Source organism: Podarcis cretensis (assembly GCF_951804945.1).
Source record: "Podarcis cretensis genome assembly, chromosome: 3".
Taxonomy (NCBI): Eukaryota; Metazoa; Chordata; class Lepidosauria; order Squamata; family Lacertidae; genus Podarcis; species Podarcis cretensis.
Window position 1 is genome coordinate 34,497,241 of NC_137172.1, and position 20,220 is coordinate 34,517,460.

The 20,220-nt window shown below is 43.5% G+C and overlaps 1 protein-coding gene across 3 annotated transcripts; it reads left to right on the forward strand.

The window, feature by feature from the left end:
* Positions 1-11,659, forward strand: LOC307213330 (ankyrin repeat domain-containing protein 9-like). 3 transcript variants are annotated; one of them, XR_013837480.1, is made up of 2 exons: positions 1-7,692; positions 7,725-7,842. XR_013837480.1 is itself a non-coding variant. In XM_079971155.1 (2 exons), the coding sequence occupies exons 1-2, from the start codon at positions 1,078-1,080 to the stop codon at positions 11,244-11,246; spliced, it is 909 nt and encodes a 302-aa protein (XP_079827281.1). In that variant the 5' UTR covers positions 1-1,077; the 3' UTR covers positions 11,247-11,659. The 3 variants fall into 3 exon arrangements, 1 of the variants encoding a protein (XP_079827281.1); XR_013837481.1 differs by having other exon boundaries at positions 1-7,686; positions 7,718-7,842; XM_079971155.1 differs by lacking the exon at positions 7,725-7,842 and adding an exon at positions 11,211-11,659 and having other exon boundaries at positions 1-1,950.
* The last annotated feature ends 8,561 nt before the right edge of the window (positions 11,660-20,220 follow it).

Here is a 20,220-nt window from a genome sequence, read left to right on the forward strand (position 1 = left end):
CCAGAGTATGCACCACTCTGGCGAGACAGTCTGTGGGTAAGTAGGGTCTCAGCCTGCATACAGTCTGTCAATCTACTAGCAAGCCAGATTCAAGGTCCTTGTGTTAATTTACAAAGCCCTGAACAATTTAGGTCCAAACTGTCTTAGGAACCACCTGAAGCCTTATAGCCCAGCTGGATCCCTGAGATCATCTGCAGGAGTGTTGTTGATCGTCCACCAAACTGGCGAGGTTCATTTGACAGCAGCAAGAAACTGAGCCTTTCGTGTTGTCAGCCCAGTTTTGTGGATTACTCTTTCATTAAAGATTTAGCAGGCGCATTCTGTTTTAATTTTTAAATGCCTGCTGAAAACTTTTCTGTCAGGTTTATGCAGGTAATTAAGAATACACATTTCCACAATAGCTGATTTCTGATTTTAACATTTTTGTTTTTTGTCGCATGGTTTTATGCACAACTGTTGTAAACCATAATGATACTTTTCATGAATATGGTATATACTTTTAAAAATATAAAATAACTATATTTGATTAATCCATTGAGGGACTGCATCTGTATGGAGAATGCGTATAAGTGACATCACACACACATGCCCCTACAGTTCTAGGAGCACACACTCTGTTGCAATAGTTATTGTAGGTTTGATTGGGCCCTGATTGCAGGCAGAAAATTGCTCCTTTTGCAAAGCTAATTATAGTTCCCTGCAAATAGCTCTCTCTTCGGCTGTTAAATCACAGCTATCTGTATCCCATTAACCTGCGCCGAACAGAGAACCAACTGCATTTACTGCGTGCTTGCATGGCAATGGTTAACTGAGCTGGCGAGATTCTGCTTACCTCAACAAAACCAGCCGCAGTGAGAAAGGGAAAACAATGAATGGGTGGAGATGAACAGCCCGTCAGAGAAAGAGCTATGCATTCCAGCTAGTGCAGTCCAGGCTGCTGCAATGACAGTCTGAAGGTTGTAGCAGCCTCTGGAATCTGCATTCAAACTGAACATCAGCCTTCGCTTGCAAGTGGAGCCTCCCCCCCCCCTTCTTTTTGGCACAAAAGGGCTTGTTCACCATTGGGACTTCCGAGACATGGCCAGTAACCAGGCCAGCTTACAGGATGACCAGAGCAGGCATTGCAAGTTCTTATCCTATATGTTTTACCAAGCTGTCAGAGATCACAAACCTGTCTGGATGCTGGAAGACATGAGGACTATGGAGTATTTCTACTGGGAAGAAAATGCCAGCCTGAGGACGTATTCCCCTTCCGAAGCCCTGCTCTACGCCGTGGTGCACAACCACCTGCCTTATGCCCAGTACCTGCTGTCTCATTTTCCGGAGGAGGCTCTCAAAGTCCCCGGGGAACATTTCTGCTATTGCCCTTCCTCTGCTCCTCACTTGGCCATGGCTGTCACCTACGACAGGAGAGACATTCTGGGGCTGATCATCAGCATCTCCCACAAGCTGCCCAGCCTGAACTCCTACATCAACAGAACCGGCTGCTTCCACCTGGAAGATGGAAAGACCCCTCTGCATCTCGCCTGCGAGCTCCTGAGGTCAGAGACGGTTCTGATCCTTTTGGGGAACGGGGCCTCTCCCAGGATAGAGGACAGCAAAGGACTGACACCGCTGGATGTCATCTTGGAGCAGATGTGGGACTCCAAAGTCAACGTGGTGTCCAAAAAGCTCTGCCTCGATTACCTCTTGCTCTTCATGCCCAGCCCCCGGTTCAAGATGAGGAAGGTGCTGCAGGAGCATCCAGAGCACTGGGCAGTTCTGCTAGGGGAGGACAAGTTCAATAGCCTGGTGGGGAACATGCCTGCATCCTTATACCTGCAAGCTATGCAAACCATCCTTCGTACTCTCCCACCCTCCCATTTCCCTAAAAGCATCCAGGAACTTCCTATACCTCAGGCATTAAAGCCCCTGCCTCGCTTCGGCAAGCAGCACCCAACAAAAAATATGGTAAATGTTTTTCCATGATGTTATGCCTTTTTTTAAAAAAATGTCATATTCAAATTGTGTAATTTGTTCAGGTGGGGTTTTCAAAGGTGCTTCAGACTGCAAACCAAACCCCCAGCGCACTTCCACTTGAGCTAAATAGGACTACTCTCAAGTAAGTCACAGGAGGATTGCGGCCTTAGGGGGATTTGCTGCCCAGTTATTACTGAATTGGCATCGAAATCTGGGCTACTGTTTGATGCCGCTGAAAATCCCAGCCTTAGTATATGTTGTCAAATGAAATCTCTCTCTCTATTTTTTTCAGATTAAAAAACCCCTCCCATTCCGTGCATGTGAAAATATTACATTGAACTGAATGTACCTTTTGCTTACTGAAATCAGTGTAGCAGCACTCTTGATTTATTGTTTGCATTTTATGTAAATTATCCAGGTTTTGCATTGTTGTTATTATTTAAAAGGCACTATTATCACAGGGCATTATATGGACCAAGGTCCCAATCCTGTACATTGCTTGATGCCTTAACTTCTATTAACATCACTGAGTTTTAAGGATCATAACTCTATGCAGGATTGTAGCCTACCAGATCACTGTGCTGTTAGGGGAGCGTGTGGTGGGGGTTAAAGTAGGAACTCTTTTTAAGTTTTCTCAAGTGCTGCATAATGAATCAGCAGTTATGATCATAAATGTCTTGGCCTTCAGTGCTGCTGCAGTGGCGAGGAGTCCCTCTGGCTGCAGGATTCTGTTGTGTCACCTTAAAACATTGAGCCTTTCTAGCAAAAGCTAGGTAGGTTCGTAGTGTGATGGAAAGGACCCAGTGAAAGCTACATAGATGGAATTCCTTTTCAAAGCTGAGTGGTAGGGGAAAGACCAGTTTCCACGACACATCACAATGTGCCAGACCCTTACCCTCCCCTTTCCTCTCTGCTCACAGTGTCACTGTAGTTTCAAGAGTGAGCATGCCTACAAAGGAAGATGCGGCATGGTCCTTAATGCTAGAGACCTACAGTGGCTGCTTGTATTTTTTTCACTGCAGGAAGCAATGTAATATTAGACAGCAGATGCCCCCCTTCCCTGCAAGAAATGCAGTGCGATCCTTGCAGTTGCTGAGAAAGAATGCTGGTGGCCTTCCCCCTCCAAGATGTCTTGGGCTACATCTCCCATCAGTCTCAGCCAGTGTGAAGGCTTTTGACTTAGGAAAAAGGGACCCTGCCCACCTTAGAGGATGAGACCTTGTGAGTGAATGTACAAAGGTCACCATCATCAACCAAAGAGTTTGCCCTGTTTGCCTGTAGACAGGCTGCTCCTGCCTCTCTGTCCATCCCAACTTATCTCCCCCACCCAACCATGACCACTGATGTAACCTGCCTAAATAATGACCCATCAGCATTCCTTCAAGGTGCACAATCTCTGCAGCTCCGGGTGCATGGTTTCTGTTTTTTGTTTGTTCATTCATTCATTTTACCTCTGCCAGAAAGGATTGTGTTCCCTACATGCCCACGTTGTAGATGGGCAACACATGTTTGCTGCTCTGATTTTGGATTGCATGCTGTTTTCAGCAAGGCAAGGACTGGCCAGAAGAACACTGATAGACAGGGATGGGCCTTGATGCTTTACCGGAAAGAGAAGAACGAGATGCTCTCTCTCCCTCCCCGCCCCTGCCCACAACCCCAGAATTCCACAAAGAAAAGCCAAGCAGACTGGCAGATGAACCTTACCTCAAGACAGGTGCCAGACGAGCAGCCGCCACTGCACTTGGAGGCAGCAGGCTGGCTTAGGGGTTGCAGGGTGGGTTGTGTAGCTGCCGCTCCCCACCTCTGCCCGAGGCACCTGTCTCACTCCGCCTTATGGTGGGGCCAGTCCTGATTGAGAGCCTGGTCCTAAGCATGTTTCCTGGGAAGCAACTCGTATGGAAATCGCGGGGAGCTGTTTCCTACTGAACAGGCATAGAAGCAAGTTCTGAAACCCTGGACAGCCCCTGCCAGTCTGTGAGTACAGTGCTGAGCTCTATGGACCGAGTGGTCTGATTAAGCATCTGGCAGCTTCGTACGATCCTATGTACTTTGGAAACGGGGCTAAAGCATTTTTCTTAAGGCAACTTGGCTTGATAATACCCATTGCTCTGTAGAAAGCTGACCTGTTTTTCACAGATAGGTCCAAATTCCACGATGATGGGCAATGTGAAGCTGTCCCTTTAATGTAAATGCCTAAGAAGACTCAGAATTTGAAACAGTTGTGCAATTTCATCCTTGTGAACAAATGAGCAGGTCTTTACTGTGCCTGGTGGATGCATAGGAGCTGGTGCCCTAGCATACGCCAGGCATATTGAGGATACTATCTCAGTCTTTGAAATTTACCTCTGCAACAAAATGTAAGCTATGTGTTCTATTAGAGCCAGTGGGTTTGAACAGACCTACATGATTCGCAAGAATCTCCTATTACGTTCTGGTATTGGAGACTCCCCACAGGTGCTTGACAAATCAGACCAAATGCACCAATTTAGCCAAGCATTTTGTTCTCAAAGCCAGCCAAATGCCTATGGGAAGCCCGTCTAGAGGACATGAGCACAGCAGCACCTGCCCCCCGCCAGCTCTGTGACATAATCCTGCAGCAAACTGAGAATTTGTGCCTGCTGAACTTCTGCCATATAGCTGTTAAGGGCGCAAGAGCGCCTTAAAAAACAAGCAAACAAAAAACAGACAGTTCAGCATCCCTCTTCCTTTCCATGGTTAAATCCTCAGGACCCTCCCTTCAGCATTTTGAAGTTCACAGGATTTCTTTAGCCTTACCCCACCTATGTGGGGACATAAAGGAGAGGCATCTAGGGAACTTTTGCAGTACATTTCTGATACAGCAAAACAGAACCAGTTTCTAGCCAACCAGCCACACAGACAACACAACTAAATGCCAACCAGAGTAAAGAATGTTTTAAATGAACTAGGCAACAAACGCACAAACGTGTGTGTGTACACTTGAATCAAGCAATGCTAAAAATAATAATCAAATTGCAAATAAAGCCCACATCAATAAATCTAACCATGTTGCAGCAGGCAATCTAATAAATCTCATTTCAGTGAAAAATGATAGGGGAAAATGTATCTGAGATATCCCCACGCAATACTAGCAATTATCTTGCTTTATGGTATATGCACCCTATCCTAGCAAACATTTTGAATGCAAGACCCTCTTTAATCTTTCAGTCTATTGGAAAATGACACATCCTTTAAATTGTTGTCCCCCTCGCCCCATATTGTATTAGCCACAGCAGACAAATTTGGCAGCAATTCCCTGAACTGTGAAGGCTGTTCACTTTGCAGTCTTGTTGCTGCTCAGAGTTTCCTTCCTTCTTACAGAAGGGAGAATGATTAGGGTAGTATTATACGCTTGCTAAGCCAGTCTCACAGAAGATTTAGAGGTGTGTCTAACCATATCTTTGCAGCAGCCTCCAAAGTCAGGCTAAGAACAAAGGAACCGCTATCCACTGTGACTGATCTACAGAACAACAGAGGGGTTGTTGGGACTGGACCCCAGCCTGCACCAAAGAGACACCAGCTGTTGAAATCTGTGGGGAAAGGGCTGGGTCTGGTGTTGTTTTCATTCCTCTTGCAGCTGCAGCTTCTAATTTGGATGTCAGCAAAGATGGGAACAAGGGTGGCACTCTTTAAGCAAGCGCTATTTAGGAATAATCCCACAAGGGAGATATCTGCACACTGTTTTCAACCGGATAAAATCTCCCCGAGTGAACCAAACCTTAAAAAATCCAATCCAAATTCAAACAGATTTAAAGGTCAAGGATGAAATTGAAGGAGGTTCAGGATGAAATCCATGGTCACTGATGGCCATTGATGAGAGGAGCTGAAGTGTACTTTTAGACCGGGAAGAGAATGGAAGATTGCAGAGTTACAGAATAGAGGCCACTGTTTGCTTTCAGGCACAAGTCAGCAGCCTGAGAAAGCTACATCAGAACTGGGCAGGGGTATCATTGGTGATAAAATTTGTAGGGGTTTGCTTTCTAGAATGGACAGAGTGAAATGCCAGAACTTTAGGGTTAGAATATTCTGGAAACCCTCCAATATTTCTCCGATGAAAATAGGGACATCATATTCAATAATAATATTTATATCTTGCCCATCTGACTGTGTTGCCCCAGCCACCCTGGGCAGCTCCCAACATATATAAAAACATAATAAAAATTTAAACATTGAAAAACCTCCCTATACAGGGTTGCCTTCGGAGGTCTTCTAAAGGTTGTATGGTTATTTATCTCCTTGGTTTGGGGGTCGCATAACTCCATACCCGCCAACATTTCTCTAGTGAAAATAGGGATGTCCTAAAGGAAAATCGGGACATTCCAGGATCAAATTAGAAACCAGGTCGGCTTATGTAAATCTGGGACTGTCCCTGGAAAATAGGGACACTTTGAGGGAATGGGTCGTTCATTATTACTCGTGAGATGAAACTAACAGTACCAATCCATTTGAATCTCTACCCATCCCCAGAACCCAGTATGGGGTATCTAATGACCCTGTATCCCTGAGATCCCAAAAGAAAAATTCTAGCTAGCCCATGGCTAAGAAAAACCTCTCAACAATTTGTTTTAATGGGATTGTGCAGGTCCCTCTGCATCGTGGAAAAAATAATCCATCTTAAGGGCTATTACTTGATCGATTTCCTATGGGTCTTGCCAATGAGATTGCCAACTGATCAGGGGCAGAGGAAGGAGGACTTTGTGCGTTTAGTAGCAGCTTATTAAGTGCAGCACAACAGCAAACATCATTACCTAGTATCTGTACATTATGCTGTTGTTAAATGCACAGCTACAGTGCCTACTTTATAAACCATAGCTGGCTCTGAGCTCAGCTTTTAAAAAACTAAATTGCAGTTTTCTGCAATGCATATTTTGCAAATGCACATATACTTGCTTTTATTAAGCAGGGTTGCCATGTTTCAAAAGCTAAAATTCCTGTTGAGCTTTTATTTAGGAAGACCCCAACATTTTTGAGCTTTTTTTTTTTAGGAAGCTTCCCTGAAAAATAGCGATTTTAAGCTTTTTGGAGCTGTTTCTGCTGCATTTTCCATTGTGCTTTTTCCGCTTCGGCAAAATTATCCCCGACATCATTTTTTCAGCCAAAAAACAGGACAGGTCAGGAATATTTCTGATGTATGGCAAGCCTGTATTAAGACATGGGAAGTAGCTTAGCATTTCCTTACTGTGGCACAGTTGCCCATTCTCCCACTGCAAGGGCACGGGATAGACTTTCAGTACATACTACTTCCAGACAACCTGTAAATGTTTTGCAACACTGCCTGTTGTTATTGCTAACCCAACCCTTGACCCTCAAGGTCTTTAAGCAGAGTCTGGCCAGCCATCTGCTAGGAATCCTGCACTGCAGCTCCTGCATGGAGCAGTTGGTTGGACTAGAGGAGCCAAAGGTCACTTGCTGCAAGTCTGTAATTCTCTGTCACCTTTTATTACAGCTGTGTACACAAATAGCCTGTCAACATTCTCCACCCTCAGCACAGAAACTGGAGGGAATACAATTGAATTTCTGCAGGGGAAGGGCAAATCTTTCATCATTTTTTTCTCACATTTCACAGAAGCAGTAGCACAGCTCCCCCCCCCCCCCCGGGAGTTTTTCTTTCTTTCACAGCCACTGCAAGTCACAACAGCAGCAGCTGTGTTGACAGCCCAGCCACCATTTTGCATCCCCAACAATGCCCCTGGAATCGTGTGTGTGTGTGTGCTTGTTTTGGTGGGGGGGGGGTGACTAGAGGTGAGATGGTGACCACCACAAATATGATGGAGAATGTTGGGAGGAAAGTCTGCAAAACTGCCTCCTTTTCCTAGGGGGTTAAGGAAAAAAGCCATAGATTTTCTTTTATTTGTACATGGGGGGGGGGGAAGCCTGATGAGAAAATTTGGCTCAGCATTGTATACAATGCTGCCATCATCAGCTTGACAAAAATCTGAAATATTGGTCCAAGGCATTTCCAAATGGCTGCTAGCCATGATGGCTATTTTCCACTATATGCCTGAATACCAGCTTCTGGGATATCACAGATGGAGAGAGTGCTGCAGTGCTCAGGATTTGCTTGTGGGCTTCCCATGGGTATCTGGTTAACCACTGTGAGAGCAGGGCTTTGGGCTCTTCTTATGTTCTTACGTCAGACCTCTGGTCTATTTGGGCTCATTATTTCTGAATCTTTGTGGCATATCATGCATTAATGGGTGGTGATACCATAGGGTTACATCTGCTTCATTAGCAATTATAGGTATGGTTGCTGCACAACGTATGGCATACCTATACAACCAGATGGCTGCTGATATACTCTCCCACTGAAAACAAGGTAGGTAACAGGCTACCTGCTCAGATGACTGCACCACAGTTTAAGCGGTGAGAATACAGTGGTGTTCATGCTTCACTGGCACACCAGACTATGTATGAATGGAGTCATAGGAGAGTATTTTAACCTAATGCAGGGTTTGCCAACCTTGAGTCTCCAGCTGTTTTTGGACTACAACTCCCATCATCCTTAGCTAGCAGGACCAGCAGTCAGGGATGATGGGAATTGTAGTCCAGAAATAGCTGGACACCCAAGTTTGGGAAACCCTGGCCTGCTGCCTTGCTAGTCTTCTGTACCAGAATGTAGTCATTCTACAGCCATGTCTACCTCAGGTCTATTGGCATTTAATTTGGTGAATGTTTCACTCAAGCAGGGGTGCAGTTATTCCAATGTTGTTGGATGCCATCTCCAATCATTCCCAGCCAGCATGGTCAGGAATCACGACTGCTGGGAGTTGTGGTCCAACAACACCTTGAGAGCCACAGGTTAGTCACCCATGATTTAAATCTTGCTCATCACAGACAGCTTTTAATACTACTACTACTACTACTACTAATAATAATAATAATAATAACCATTCCACCACCCTTTTCCATTATGATTTCCATGAGATGTTTCGGACTGCAACTCCCACATCTGTAACAAGTGGCCATGGAGACAGGGGATAATGGGAATTGGAGTCCATAGCGTCTGGAAGGCACCTAGAGAAAGCAACCTTCAAGCCTTTTTGTCCATTTCTTTGGGCTTACCCAGAAGCGGGGAAGTCCATGCATTTGCATGGTGACAAATATTAATATAGTTTATTTTTGTAACCAAACAGAATGAATGTTGACGGCAGATGTCCTGTGGCATATTGGACTCTTGAAATAATTTCAAGGGGAGGGAGAGGGAAGGGAGGAAGAATGTATTTGTATACATGAATAAGAAATTATCTCAATTTTTTTAATTTTATGTCAAGTCTATCAAACATTGCAAAAGACTGAACTGCTAGATTCCTCCAGAAAGAATTTGGTAATAATGCACATATGTTTTTCATTTGTGGCAGAGAGTCCTAAAATCTTCTGTCAGGATCTACTGTTGCAGTGACATCTCTCTTTCAGTATTCTGTAACTAGGAAAATGGGGCACCTTGCCCAGAGAACTCCTTGGTCACCATTGTGATAATATTGTAGGACCATGATTGTGCATTTGTCACGCTTACCTGAGGCATAATTGGTGCCCGCACTGGCAAAGTGTAGAGTCTGAGAGAAGGAGCTCTAGCCCAGGCAGCCGCTAGTTCAAGCCTTAACTCAGCCACTAGGTTGCTTTAGGCAAATAACCGTTTCCCTCAAATCTCACCATCCCCCCTGCAATCAGTAGTATGATATTAGTAATACTGATTGACATTACAAGGCTACTGTAATGTTTGATGTTCCTGGCATTAAAATTTTGAACAGTAGTGGTTCAGAGCATGCTCAGAAGAATCTGCTGCTGCTTGGAAGCAGGAGAAATAGAGTTCCCAACCCAACCAAGATCAAGGGATTTAATTCTGCTTTTAAATTCTGAGCTAAAAGAAAAAAGAAAAAAGTTCACATTAGAAGCTCACATTTAAATTTGGCTTTGACATTTTTAAATTTTGCAAATTTGAAAGGAATGACTAGTGAAACTGGGAAAATTGCTGATTTTCATACATTTGCAATTCTTTGTTTCAGCTATACATTCTACCACTTTGTATTCAGTATTTGCTTAAATGGGCACATGCTGCCATTTGCCGAATAACATGAAATCTTGATAAATCCATTTTACCACTTATCAAGTAAAGCCATATTTTGTAATTTAGATTCTCCCTCTCCCCCACCCCTTCAGTTTTATAATGGAAAAACCTTTTATCCATGTGATTGTACTTTTACCCTCTGCATGCTAAAAGACAAAGATTGTAGTATATATTGCAAAATAAAAAAATATGCTGATTATGCTGATTGCAAAATTATTTTATCAGATTGTAATGAACCATAATAAACCTCCAACGTAAATTGGATTAGTCTTTTTTATTGCCTGTTGAGTTGGTTGTGGGTTTTATTATCAGTTGGATTTAAAATGCTGGGTTAATTGCTTTCCCCTTTGTTTTAAACTGCATATGTTCATTACGGGGAAAAACATATTTGAGTTTTGGAATTATTATTTTCACTCATACCACAGAGATGAGTGCTCCAATTTAACGTTTTTAGATCTCTGGGAAAACACGTTGTACTCCTCTGGAAGGGCTCAACACCCAGAATCCCCGGGTACGGCTGGTAGTGTATATGTGCCTGGGGAGCCCACTCTGCACCCCGACTTTTTAGTGTGTAATAAACAAAGCTAGACAGACCAATGTAGGTCCAAGTAGGGTTGCCATCTCCCATCTGTAGTCTGAAGCAGTGTCCTAGAAAAAATTGGCAAAATGTCCAGGAAAATCCGGATGTATGCCAAGCCATGCCAGCAGTGATATTTTTGCGGATTTTCCTTTAAAAAAAAAGTAGCTCTGGATTTTCACTTTTTGAAATATGGCAACCCTACATTTTGGAGCAAGAAGAAAAGATGCCTCCTCAAAAACTGGACATTGCCTGTTAAGGTGGAACAAGAAAATTGGGTCCAAGGATCTTTGCCATGGGCATGATTACCCTCAGGTTCCAATTGATTCGTTCCATATTTTTTAGCCCCATCTGTTTCCAAGGGGAGGTGAAGAAGAACATGTGAAATCCTCTGCAAAACTGGAGAAAGGCAAACAGGGCAAATTTATACATGACATGGAGCACAGTTAAGGCCTTTATCCGTGGCATTTAAATAAGGGATGGTTGCAGAATTTGCCTCTGTTGTATTCCACCATAGACTTTGAGGTTCTGCTCTACTAGAAATGTTTTCTGGAGCAGAACTCATATCTTTGGAACTTGTTTTCCTTCCAGTATATTTGCTACCAGGCTGGACCTATGAAGCCATGAATAACTTGGGACCCAGTTACCTGACACAACACCTCTGCCCACTTGCTGAGATCTCAGAACAAGCCACTGCCTATGGAACTCCACCTGGCAGCTACAAGTGAGTGGAGACTTTTCCATCATGGCTCCTACCACTGGGGGGGGGGGAGGCAAATGAACTTGTTGAGTTTTCAGCACTTTCTGTACTGGTTCACTCAGGCTTTTGCTGGTCACTCATATCAAGCCACTGATAATTTTTCAGCTACTGTGATTTGATTTGATTTGATTTGATTTGATTTAGCTGCTCTGTTTTAATTATTTACTGTACATATTAAGTTTATATTGGACTTTTATTGTATTGGTTCTTATGTGTTGTAAAACTGGCTTGGGATTTTTAATGAACAGCATTCATTTTAAATAAAGAAATAATAAATTTATTTCCATAATTGCTCTTGACTTTCCAGTCCCTCTTCCATCCTGCACTGCACTGAGTTCAACACACTGGTTGGAAGAGAGGGAGAGCAAGGCAACTGTTGTATGCTCTGCATTTATTTTATTTTTACCAAACTCTGGAATTTTGTGTGTCTCTGTGTTTCTTAATTTAAAAAAATTGAATACCAGGTGCAGCGCCAGTTCTGCCACTACCCCCAAATTCCAATCTCTAACTGAAATTCAGATGGAAGGGAAACAAAGCAAGGCTAATCTCAGATCAATTACAGAACAGAACTGAGGAAATCCTCTTATCCCTAGTTTTTAATGCATTTGCCACATCTTTTGGGAATTACTTCTTGACCCACTTGCTTAGGGTCACATTACACTTCACCGTTGTTCAAAAAATGCGAAATTATCCCGGGAATACACCTGTTAGCTTCACAGAAGAAAAACAGATTCACTCCCAAGAGGACAAAGATTTGTCTCAGGTCTCATAAGCAGAATATTCAAAGCTTGTGCAATCTCCTCTTAGCCTAAGGCCTACTATGTGGAAATAATAGGAGCTGCCATAAGCTGTGGACACACTATATTTTGGAGTGCCTTCGCTGTGCTTCCTGACTCAATCCACTCATTTATTGGATTTCTATGCTGTCTTTCTGCCAAGTGATTTACAATTTTGAAACACAAAAACAAACACATATAAAATGCAGAGGGACAGCTCTCAGGCCAGCTGGGAGCTGATGGTACGTGTGCTCCGGACTCCCTGACCTCTGCCTTCCCTGAGGGCAGCCAAAGAACTGACCCAACAGTTCTTACTGGCCATGGAAGGTTCTTTGTGAGCTGATGGGATGTTTGTTTCCTCTTGTCCATACTAAGCAAGGCAAATGTGTACCAACACAAAGGTCTCCCTTTGGTGCAAAAATGTTTAAAGCACAACAATGTCTCATCATTTGGCAGTGGGGATGATCTTGAGACACATGACCTGTGACCTGCTTCTCTGCCTTCAGATGACAATTCATGTTGGTGGTTCTGCCTTTCCACCCCAACGTTCCTCTACTTCCTTTAGACACATGAGCAAACCAGCAGGCGCAATTCTACATGTTTGCCTGAGCTCTGTTCCATTAGTATTAGTAACTGCTTAGGTGTCAGTATTACACCTGGGCATTGGTAAGTCTTCCAGAACTGCTATTTAGAGCTGTATTTTAAAATTTTGAGCCTCGTTCCTACCTGCCTACACCTGGGCATTATTCGGCATTTGCAGGTCTTCCAGCACTGCTATTAAGAGCCCTGCTAGTGTTGAGATTCACATTCCAATGCGCCCTTTGGGCATGAAAAACAAGTGCACACAGGTGAGTTATGGACTAAACTGTTGCTGCTGCTTCCCCCTTCAGTTGATGACGTCCGTGGGAGAGAGGCTATTGTTCAATTAAACGGGTTGGTGGGACATCCAGCCTCCTTGTAAATTAAAGAAAAAAACTCAGTTACCTCCTTCCCACCTTTCTTTTGCTCAGATATCATGGTGTTCACATCGTTCCTGCTTGGCTGGGGACATGCCATGAATAAGAAAGAAGAAGCTTCACTGAGTCTGTGTTGTTCTTGTTTTGAATGGCATGGGAGCAAATGCAGAATGGAGGAATAATGGTGGCAAAAACAGATGTGGGCTGCCCTTCTCTCTGAAAAAGTCCACAAACAAAAATGTGCTCTTTAGCAGGGATAGTATATCTATGACTCCTCCAAAACTACCAATTCCTTCCTTCTCCTGATGGAATAGGAGCAGAGCTTAGATGCCACACCTAGCTTAATGTCTCCTATAAACTGGAGTTTATCAACAGGGAAATTGGAGTTAATAAGTCATGGTTCATTATCATACCCACTGTCTTATACTGCCTATCCTAAATTTGTGATAGGATCAAATAACAATAGATAAAACCCCAGAGTTTACAAATGTATCCTTGTTACCAAACTTGCACCCTGTGCATAACTGTGGATTAAGTTCTAGAATACAGTGGTACCTCAGGTTAAGTGCTTAATTCGTTCCGGAGGTCCATTCTTAACCTGAAACTGTTCTTAACCTGAAGCACCACTTTAGCTAATGGGGCCTCCTGCTGCTACCACGCTGCCGGAGCACGATTTCTGTTCTCATCCTGAAGCAAAGTTCTTAACCCGAGGTAATAGTTCTGGCATAGCGAAGTCTATAACCTGAAGCATATGTATCCTGAAGGTAACCCAAGGTACCACTGTTCAGACAATAATGGAAGCTTTTTATTTTTCGGAGTAAGATCACCCCTCCAAGTTTTAGTGTGATGGCACAGAGAAAGCATGAGAGAGATTGGATGGGGAAGCTAATAAACTAGCAAACCTGGCTCCCAATATGCACTGTGCCACTCACCCTTTGCCATGTTTAACATGTCTATGAATTAAATCGGCAAAAATAGGAAGCAGTACAGTCAGCCACCTCTGTATACCAAGATGTATCTATATATCCTCTGTATATCAACACACCAGCTTCCAGCTTCTCGCTTTCGAAAGACTGAGAATTTTATTTTTATTTTTTAAAAAGTAGGTTTGTGGAAACACTAACGGAGGAGAGGGTACTAGAGAACATTGCACACTAGTTTGAAAACATACCCACCTGTGTGTATGGACAACAGGGACAGCAGCTTCAGATGACATTACTGTGTGAATGTGCGCACAACCGCAAACCACTGTGTATAAAAGCACACTGGGGGGGGCGAATGCTCCCCCTTTTTCAAAGCCCTAATTGTGCCCACAGTCTTTGTAACAATTGACACCCAGAATCCAGTACTTGTGATAATTACAGATCCATGCTCCTCGCAGCAAACAACAGTGAGTTTCCACAAAGAAGGAGAGGGGGCAGCAGGGAAGAAAGTGATGCCCTTTTGTGAATCTCTTACTTGGGTAGCTGTGTCCGTCATCTTGCTTCATGGCGCAAAAATAAAGGATCAACGGGAAGATAGGTTATACTTGAACCACTAGATGTCACCCTTGTTCTAAACTTAGGCAGATTTATTTTGGGGGGAAAACCTACTTCCATAATACCCAACGCAGCCATCCCCAATATATGCACTGAAATTGGTACTTGAGGAACTTTCTAAGTTACCTTTTCTGTACTGGCAACTGGATATTATTGCCTGTTCTAGAATTCGTAATGTGAGAATGAAAGCCAATTCCGACACCATCTCAGATGCAAGTGCCCATCACATCATTTCCTGTGTTATGGAATGGAAATACTAAGACAATGCTATTTAATTACTTGCTAATTTCAGTGGCCAACACACCATTTGGGGAAACATATTTGCCTTATTCTGATACCATTTAATTTTGAGGTGGTTTTGTTGAGCATTGCTTAGTTGGAAAAAGGCTATTATCTGAGATAGCCAATATATATCAGTCCTCGAGGCTGAAAATCTAAATGGGGCCCCCACATGTAAAAGAAACAAAGTCATTCCTATTATGCCTGCAGCACCATTTAGATTTTCAGACTCAAGGACTGAAACATCATGGCTAACTTAGATAATACCCTTTCCCCAAATTATCAGCACTGGACAAAACAGGCTTAAATCCAAGGTGTAGAAAAGCTTTCTTGAACTTCTAGGGTAAGAGAGCTTTTTAAAGTGGGGAGGGCAAAACCTTCCAATTATTACATTTCTGTCTTGTCTTCAAGATGGCATGCCGATGGCCCCCTCGTAGTCTATTTGACAGGCACAGGGGTGCTGCATCAAGGGGCTCCAGGAAATGCCCTGGGCCCGAGCATGAAAATTCAAGAGGACATTCTCAGAGTCTTATGTGAAGGAACAATTGTTAAGGCAATACTATCACATCATTTTGCTTCGACATAGGGCATTTCAGGATTCAACACACTTCAAAGCACTCTCAGTAATCTCCTATCACCCCTAGCCATTCACCATGCTTGCTGGCACTTAGTTCAGCAATATTTGGAAGGCCAAAGGTTCGCCATGCCCAGTGCCATTTTTAAGGAAAAAAACATGCCAGAATTCACCATGAATGCCTCCCTTGTTCTCTTACAATGCCAATGGCGCTCACCTGAGAGGTGCTGAAACTGAATTCTGGTGAGTTCTGGCTGATAAACAGCCCTGCCACACCTGCTTTACAACAAGGAGGGAGAACTCCAGCTCCCATCAGCCCTAGCCAATAGTCAATGATGATGGGAGCTGCAGTCCAGCAATGTCCGGAGGGCCAGTTTTCCCACTCCTGCCTTACAATCCCTGTGGAACATAGACCAGTATTACCCTTTTACCTACTACACCGATATTGCAGGTGTGCTCGCTCTAGGCGAATAGCCAAGGATCTGCCCTCTCCACTCCTGGCAACATCTTAACTGGCTGTCTGAAGCCCCATTCAGGCATTTTGGCAGAGTCTGGACCACAAAGACAACAATCCAAGGTCCTAGTGGTGGCCTTCAAACCTCTACACGGCTTGGGACACCTGAATACTTGAACAAATGTTTCCACATTAAACTACCCATTCACTGAGGTCCACAACTGAAGCCTTCCTCTGGATTTCCTCCCCATCTGAGACAGGGACTGGAGTGAGGGTCTTTTCAGTGGCATTGCCCCATTTGTGGAATTCCCTCCCTAGAAAGGATCTCCTGACACCCATTGGCTACCAGTTTGTCAGCAGGCAGGGACTTCGATATCCTCCCAGCCTTTTTAAGCTTTTGAGCCGTGAGCTTTAATTGTTTTAATCTCCTGGTTTCGCTTGCTGGCCTCATTGTGTGGGTGTGCTTTGAGCCATCTGTTTTTATCCTGTTTTATATAATTTTGTATTGTCGGTAGCTGCATTGGGAACCCATTGGTTGGAGGGTGGTCTACAAATTGATTAAAATAAATAAATAAACAAAACCCAGAATGAATAAATGCAGCTTGAATTCACAGAGGCTCTGTGCAAAGGACCTGATCAGTACATGGTGGGTCCAGGGAAGCCATTTCCCCTCCCTTTCCATGTATTCATTCTCCTCTCATCATTTGCTGTTCACACAGGGCTAGCATTGTGTCAGAGAGCCACTGAGATGCATTTCTTTCCTCCATCGCAGGCATGCAATAGTCAGTTCCTCCCTTGACAGCACACGCCACTAATCACAGGCATCTGACTCTGATAATACAAAAGGAGAAGATAATTTCCTTTCTCTCTCTGTGTGTATATATGCGAGTGAGTGAAAAGGTCAAGGATAATGAAAGCTGCTAATTAGAAAGCATCTGGCTATTCAGACCAGCCACTTCCCTAATGCATACAATACTTTTAATGATGCTCTTGTTCAACAGTACTTAGCCAATTTTCTATAATGCAATAATAAGTCTGATGCTTCCTTGCCAAGTCATAGCAGATGTTTGGAGTTCTGCTGATCGGCTTCCCCACAGAAGGGAAAAAAACCATAGTCACCTTGATTCAGAGTTCATTCGAAGTGCAGTCGAGTTGCATTACTTACATCTATAGGGCATCATTTCCTCAAATGTGGTGCCCCAAGTGAAAGGGAGTGCAGTCAATGAGGTCTTATCTCGAGTTGAATATAGCTTCTCTGTGTCTCAGGGGATGCTTTCGCATATAGTCTGGACATTTCAGCTGGTCCAGGTGGGGAGCTTCAGGCCTGGGGACTTCACATTCTCTCTACCTGGCCCGGGGAACTCTTCCCAGACCATGCTGACTGATTGTTACTATTTTTTAAAATTAGTTTCATTAAATTTCTATTCAATACTTGCTCCCAAAGGAGCTCAGGGTGCCCACTGAGGGAGCGGGAGATGACTACTGTGGGAGGGGAAATGGAGTATCCTGAAAGAAAGCAAGGTTAAATCCAATCCTGGTGTTGATAATGCCAAGCTTGCAGGTTTGATCCTCATATGGGGCAGCTGCATATTCCTGTATTGCAGGGGGTTATTATTATTATTATTTTTATTTTTATTATTGTCACCCATCTAGCTGGGTTTTCCCAGCCACTCTGGGTGGCTTACAGCATATAATCAAGCACTAAAAACTTCCTGAAATGGAGCTGCCTTCATATGTCTTCTAAAAGTTGCATAGTTCTTTATCGCCTTGACATCTGAAGGGAGGGTGTTCCACAGGGAGGGTGCCACTACCAAGAAGGCCCTCTGCCTGGTTTCCTGTAACTTCACTTCTCATAGTGAGGGTACCAGCAGAAGACCCTCGGAAGAGGACTCCAATGTCTAGCCTGAGTGATGGGGGTGGAGACGCTCCTTCAGGTATACTTCAGGGCTTGGTCCCTTCCAACTCTACAATTCTATAAATCCTGAAAAGCAGCACTCCACATTGGAACATTTTGTTGCAGATCCCTCCTTAATGATCACCTCTTAAAAATTCCCCAAGCTCCTAGAAGTTCCTATTTGTCCTGTGCACAAGAGAGCTCTTTTATTCTGGTTTCTTCTTCCCACTGCACTGCTGCTAGCGGCCTTTCATTCACTGAATTACAGATGGCATTGGATATAAGTCCTGCTCCCACTTAGGCTGTGAAGTTCCAGACTGTGAGCAACTAGGAGTTGTTTCTCATTCTGTAGCTCCATATCGTTGCTGAGGTTGAGTATCCAACTGGTATGTCGATGCTTCAGTGAGTATACTTATGGTCATACATACCTCCAGTTTTATAGCTTAATATCCTCTAAGTGCTTATATACCTTTATACAGGTATACAAGATCCTTCAGAGTCCCCCTGCACTATGAACTGAGGCACATAAGCATGGCCAGAGAGGGAATTTTCAGTAGCGGCACCCCAGTTATGGGACAGGCTTCCCATAATTTGGCCATCTTGTGCCATCTTTGCAGTACTTTCAGCACCAAGTGAAGACCTTCCTGCTACACCAGGGCTTTTAAATAATTCATGTAATCTGGGCTTTTCTGTTTCGAATTTCTATTTTAACTTTGGGAGTGCAGTGTGGGAGCTGTATTTTTGTTGCATTGCTTTTGATGTTATGGTTTTGCTTCCCAGACAAATTTATGTTATGGAGTGGCACACAATTGCCATAAACAAAATACAATAAAAACTATAAATAAGTTAATTGGGCACAGTCCACCAAGCTCTGCATGTGGACACCCCTCTGGACCTCATTCATTTCGAGAATGCTTGCAAGAAATCATCACACAGGGGACAGTTAGTATTTCTAAACTGGCTGATTTCCATGAGATTTGTTCTTTATCCTAGCTTCTTTAAAAGAAAAGCAATTGTTCAAAATATAATAGAATCGAGGGACTAAACAGATTCTCTGCAGCACTGAACTTTTTTTTTTGAACAGAGTTTCTAAAGCACTCAAATCCATATTCATATCTGGAACAAATCTCGGAGTTGCATCAGATTTTGAAGGATGTCTCCCAGATGGCTCTTACGGATTCTTGTTTTTCACTGTACATAAAACATATTTTCCTTGCAGCACAGTTTTCTATCAGCAACATTCCAACAACCCTCGTTGGATGCCTTTTTGCAGTTCCAATTAAACAAATTAGGACTAGCAATAAAGGCCCATTTACTTGTAAGCTGGGAGTTCCTTAATTACCCACACATGAAATCTTTTTATTTGCTGCTGGTTATTTTCGGCAAATGCTTTGTTTGAAAACCCTCAGTCTCCAATCTGGGCACAAATGAAATAATGAATTGGGCCACTTTGGGATGTTCATTTTGAGCACACTGGAGAGGAGGCAGTGGAAGAGAGTGCTGAGTTACTGCGTAATGGGGAATACAATGTTTGTTCTGTCATTTTCTAAGAAAGGTGAAACACAAACAAAAAATAAGCATGTATTTTCAAACAAATGACTTGCCACTACCAGCCCACACAGACTGTTGAGTCCTTCTGGAGTTTGATTGCACATGACTCAGTCACAGTCATCCTTCACGCAAAAAAATAAACACATGCTAGGAGGGGGGGGGGAGCATATATATGTGAAGCAATAGCCAACTTAAGGTTCCAGATTGTGTTCTCAAAATTGAAGGCCTTAATTTAAATGAATCATAGGTAATTAAGGATGAGAGACCAATCGAAGCATCTAAACATACTATTGAAACAAGCTGTGTCATTCAGCTCCCCATAACAAAGGAGAACACACATCTCAAGCCAGCAATTCTGGAGCAGGTCACCTTAACAGACTATATTCATGCAAATTTACAGCACACAGAGAGCCATGGGAAGAAACTGTAGCTCAGTGATGGGGCACGTGCCAGGATTAATCCCTGGCACCTTCAGTTTGATGGGCCAGGTAGCAGATAAATAGGAAAGGTCACTTTCTGAGACACTGTAGAGCTGTTGCCAGTCAAAGCTGAATAGAAAATACTGAGCTAGGTATAGTCTGACCTGGAGTGATGCTATGGTAGTCTTCACTGTAGGCCCCATTTGCACTGTGCATTTAAAGCCGTATCACACCATTTTAAACAGTCACAGCTACCTGCCAAGAATCCTGGGAACTGAATTTTGTTAAGGGTGCTGAGGTTGTCAGTAGACCCCTATTCCTCTCAGAGGCACAAGTCCAAAGTTGGGGCTGATTGTCAGACTACTCTGGGAATGGTAGCTCCGTGAAGAGGAAAGGACTC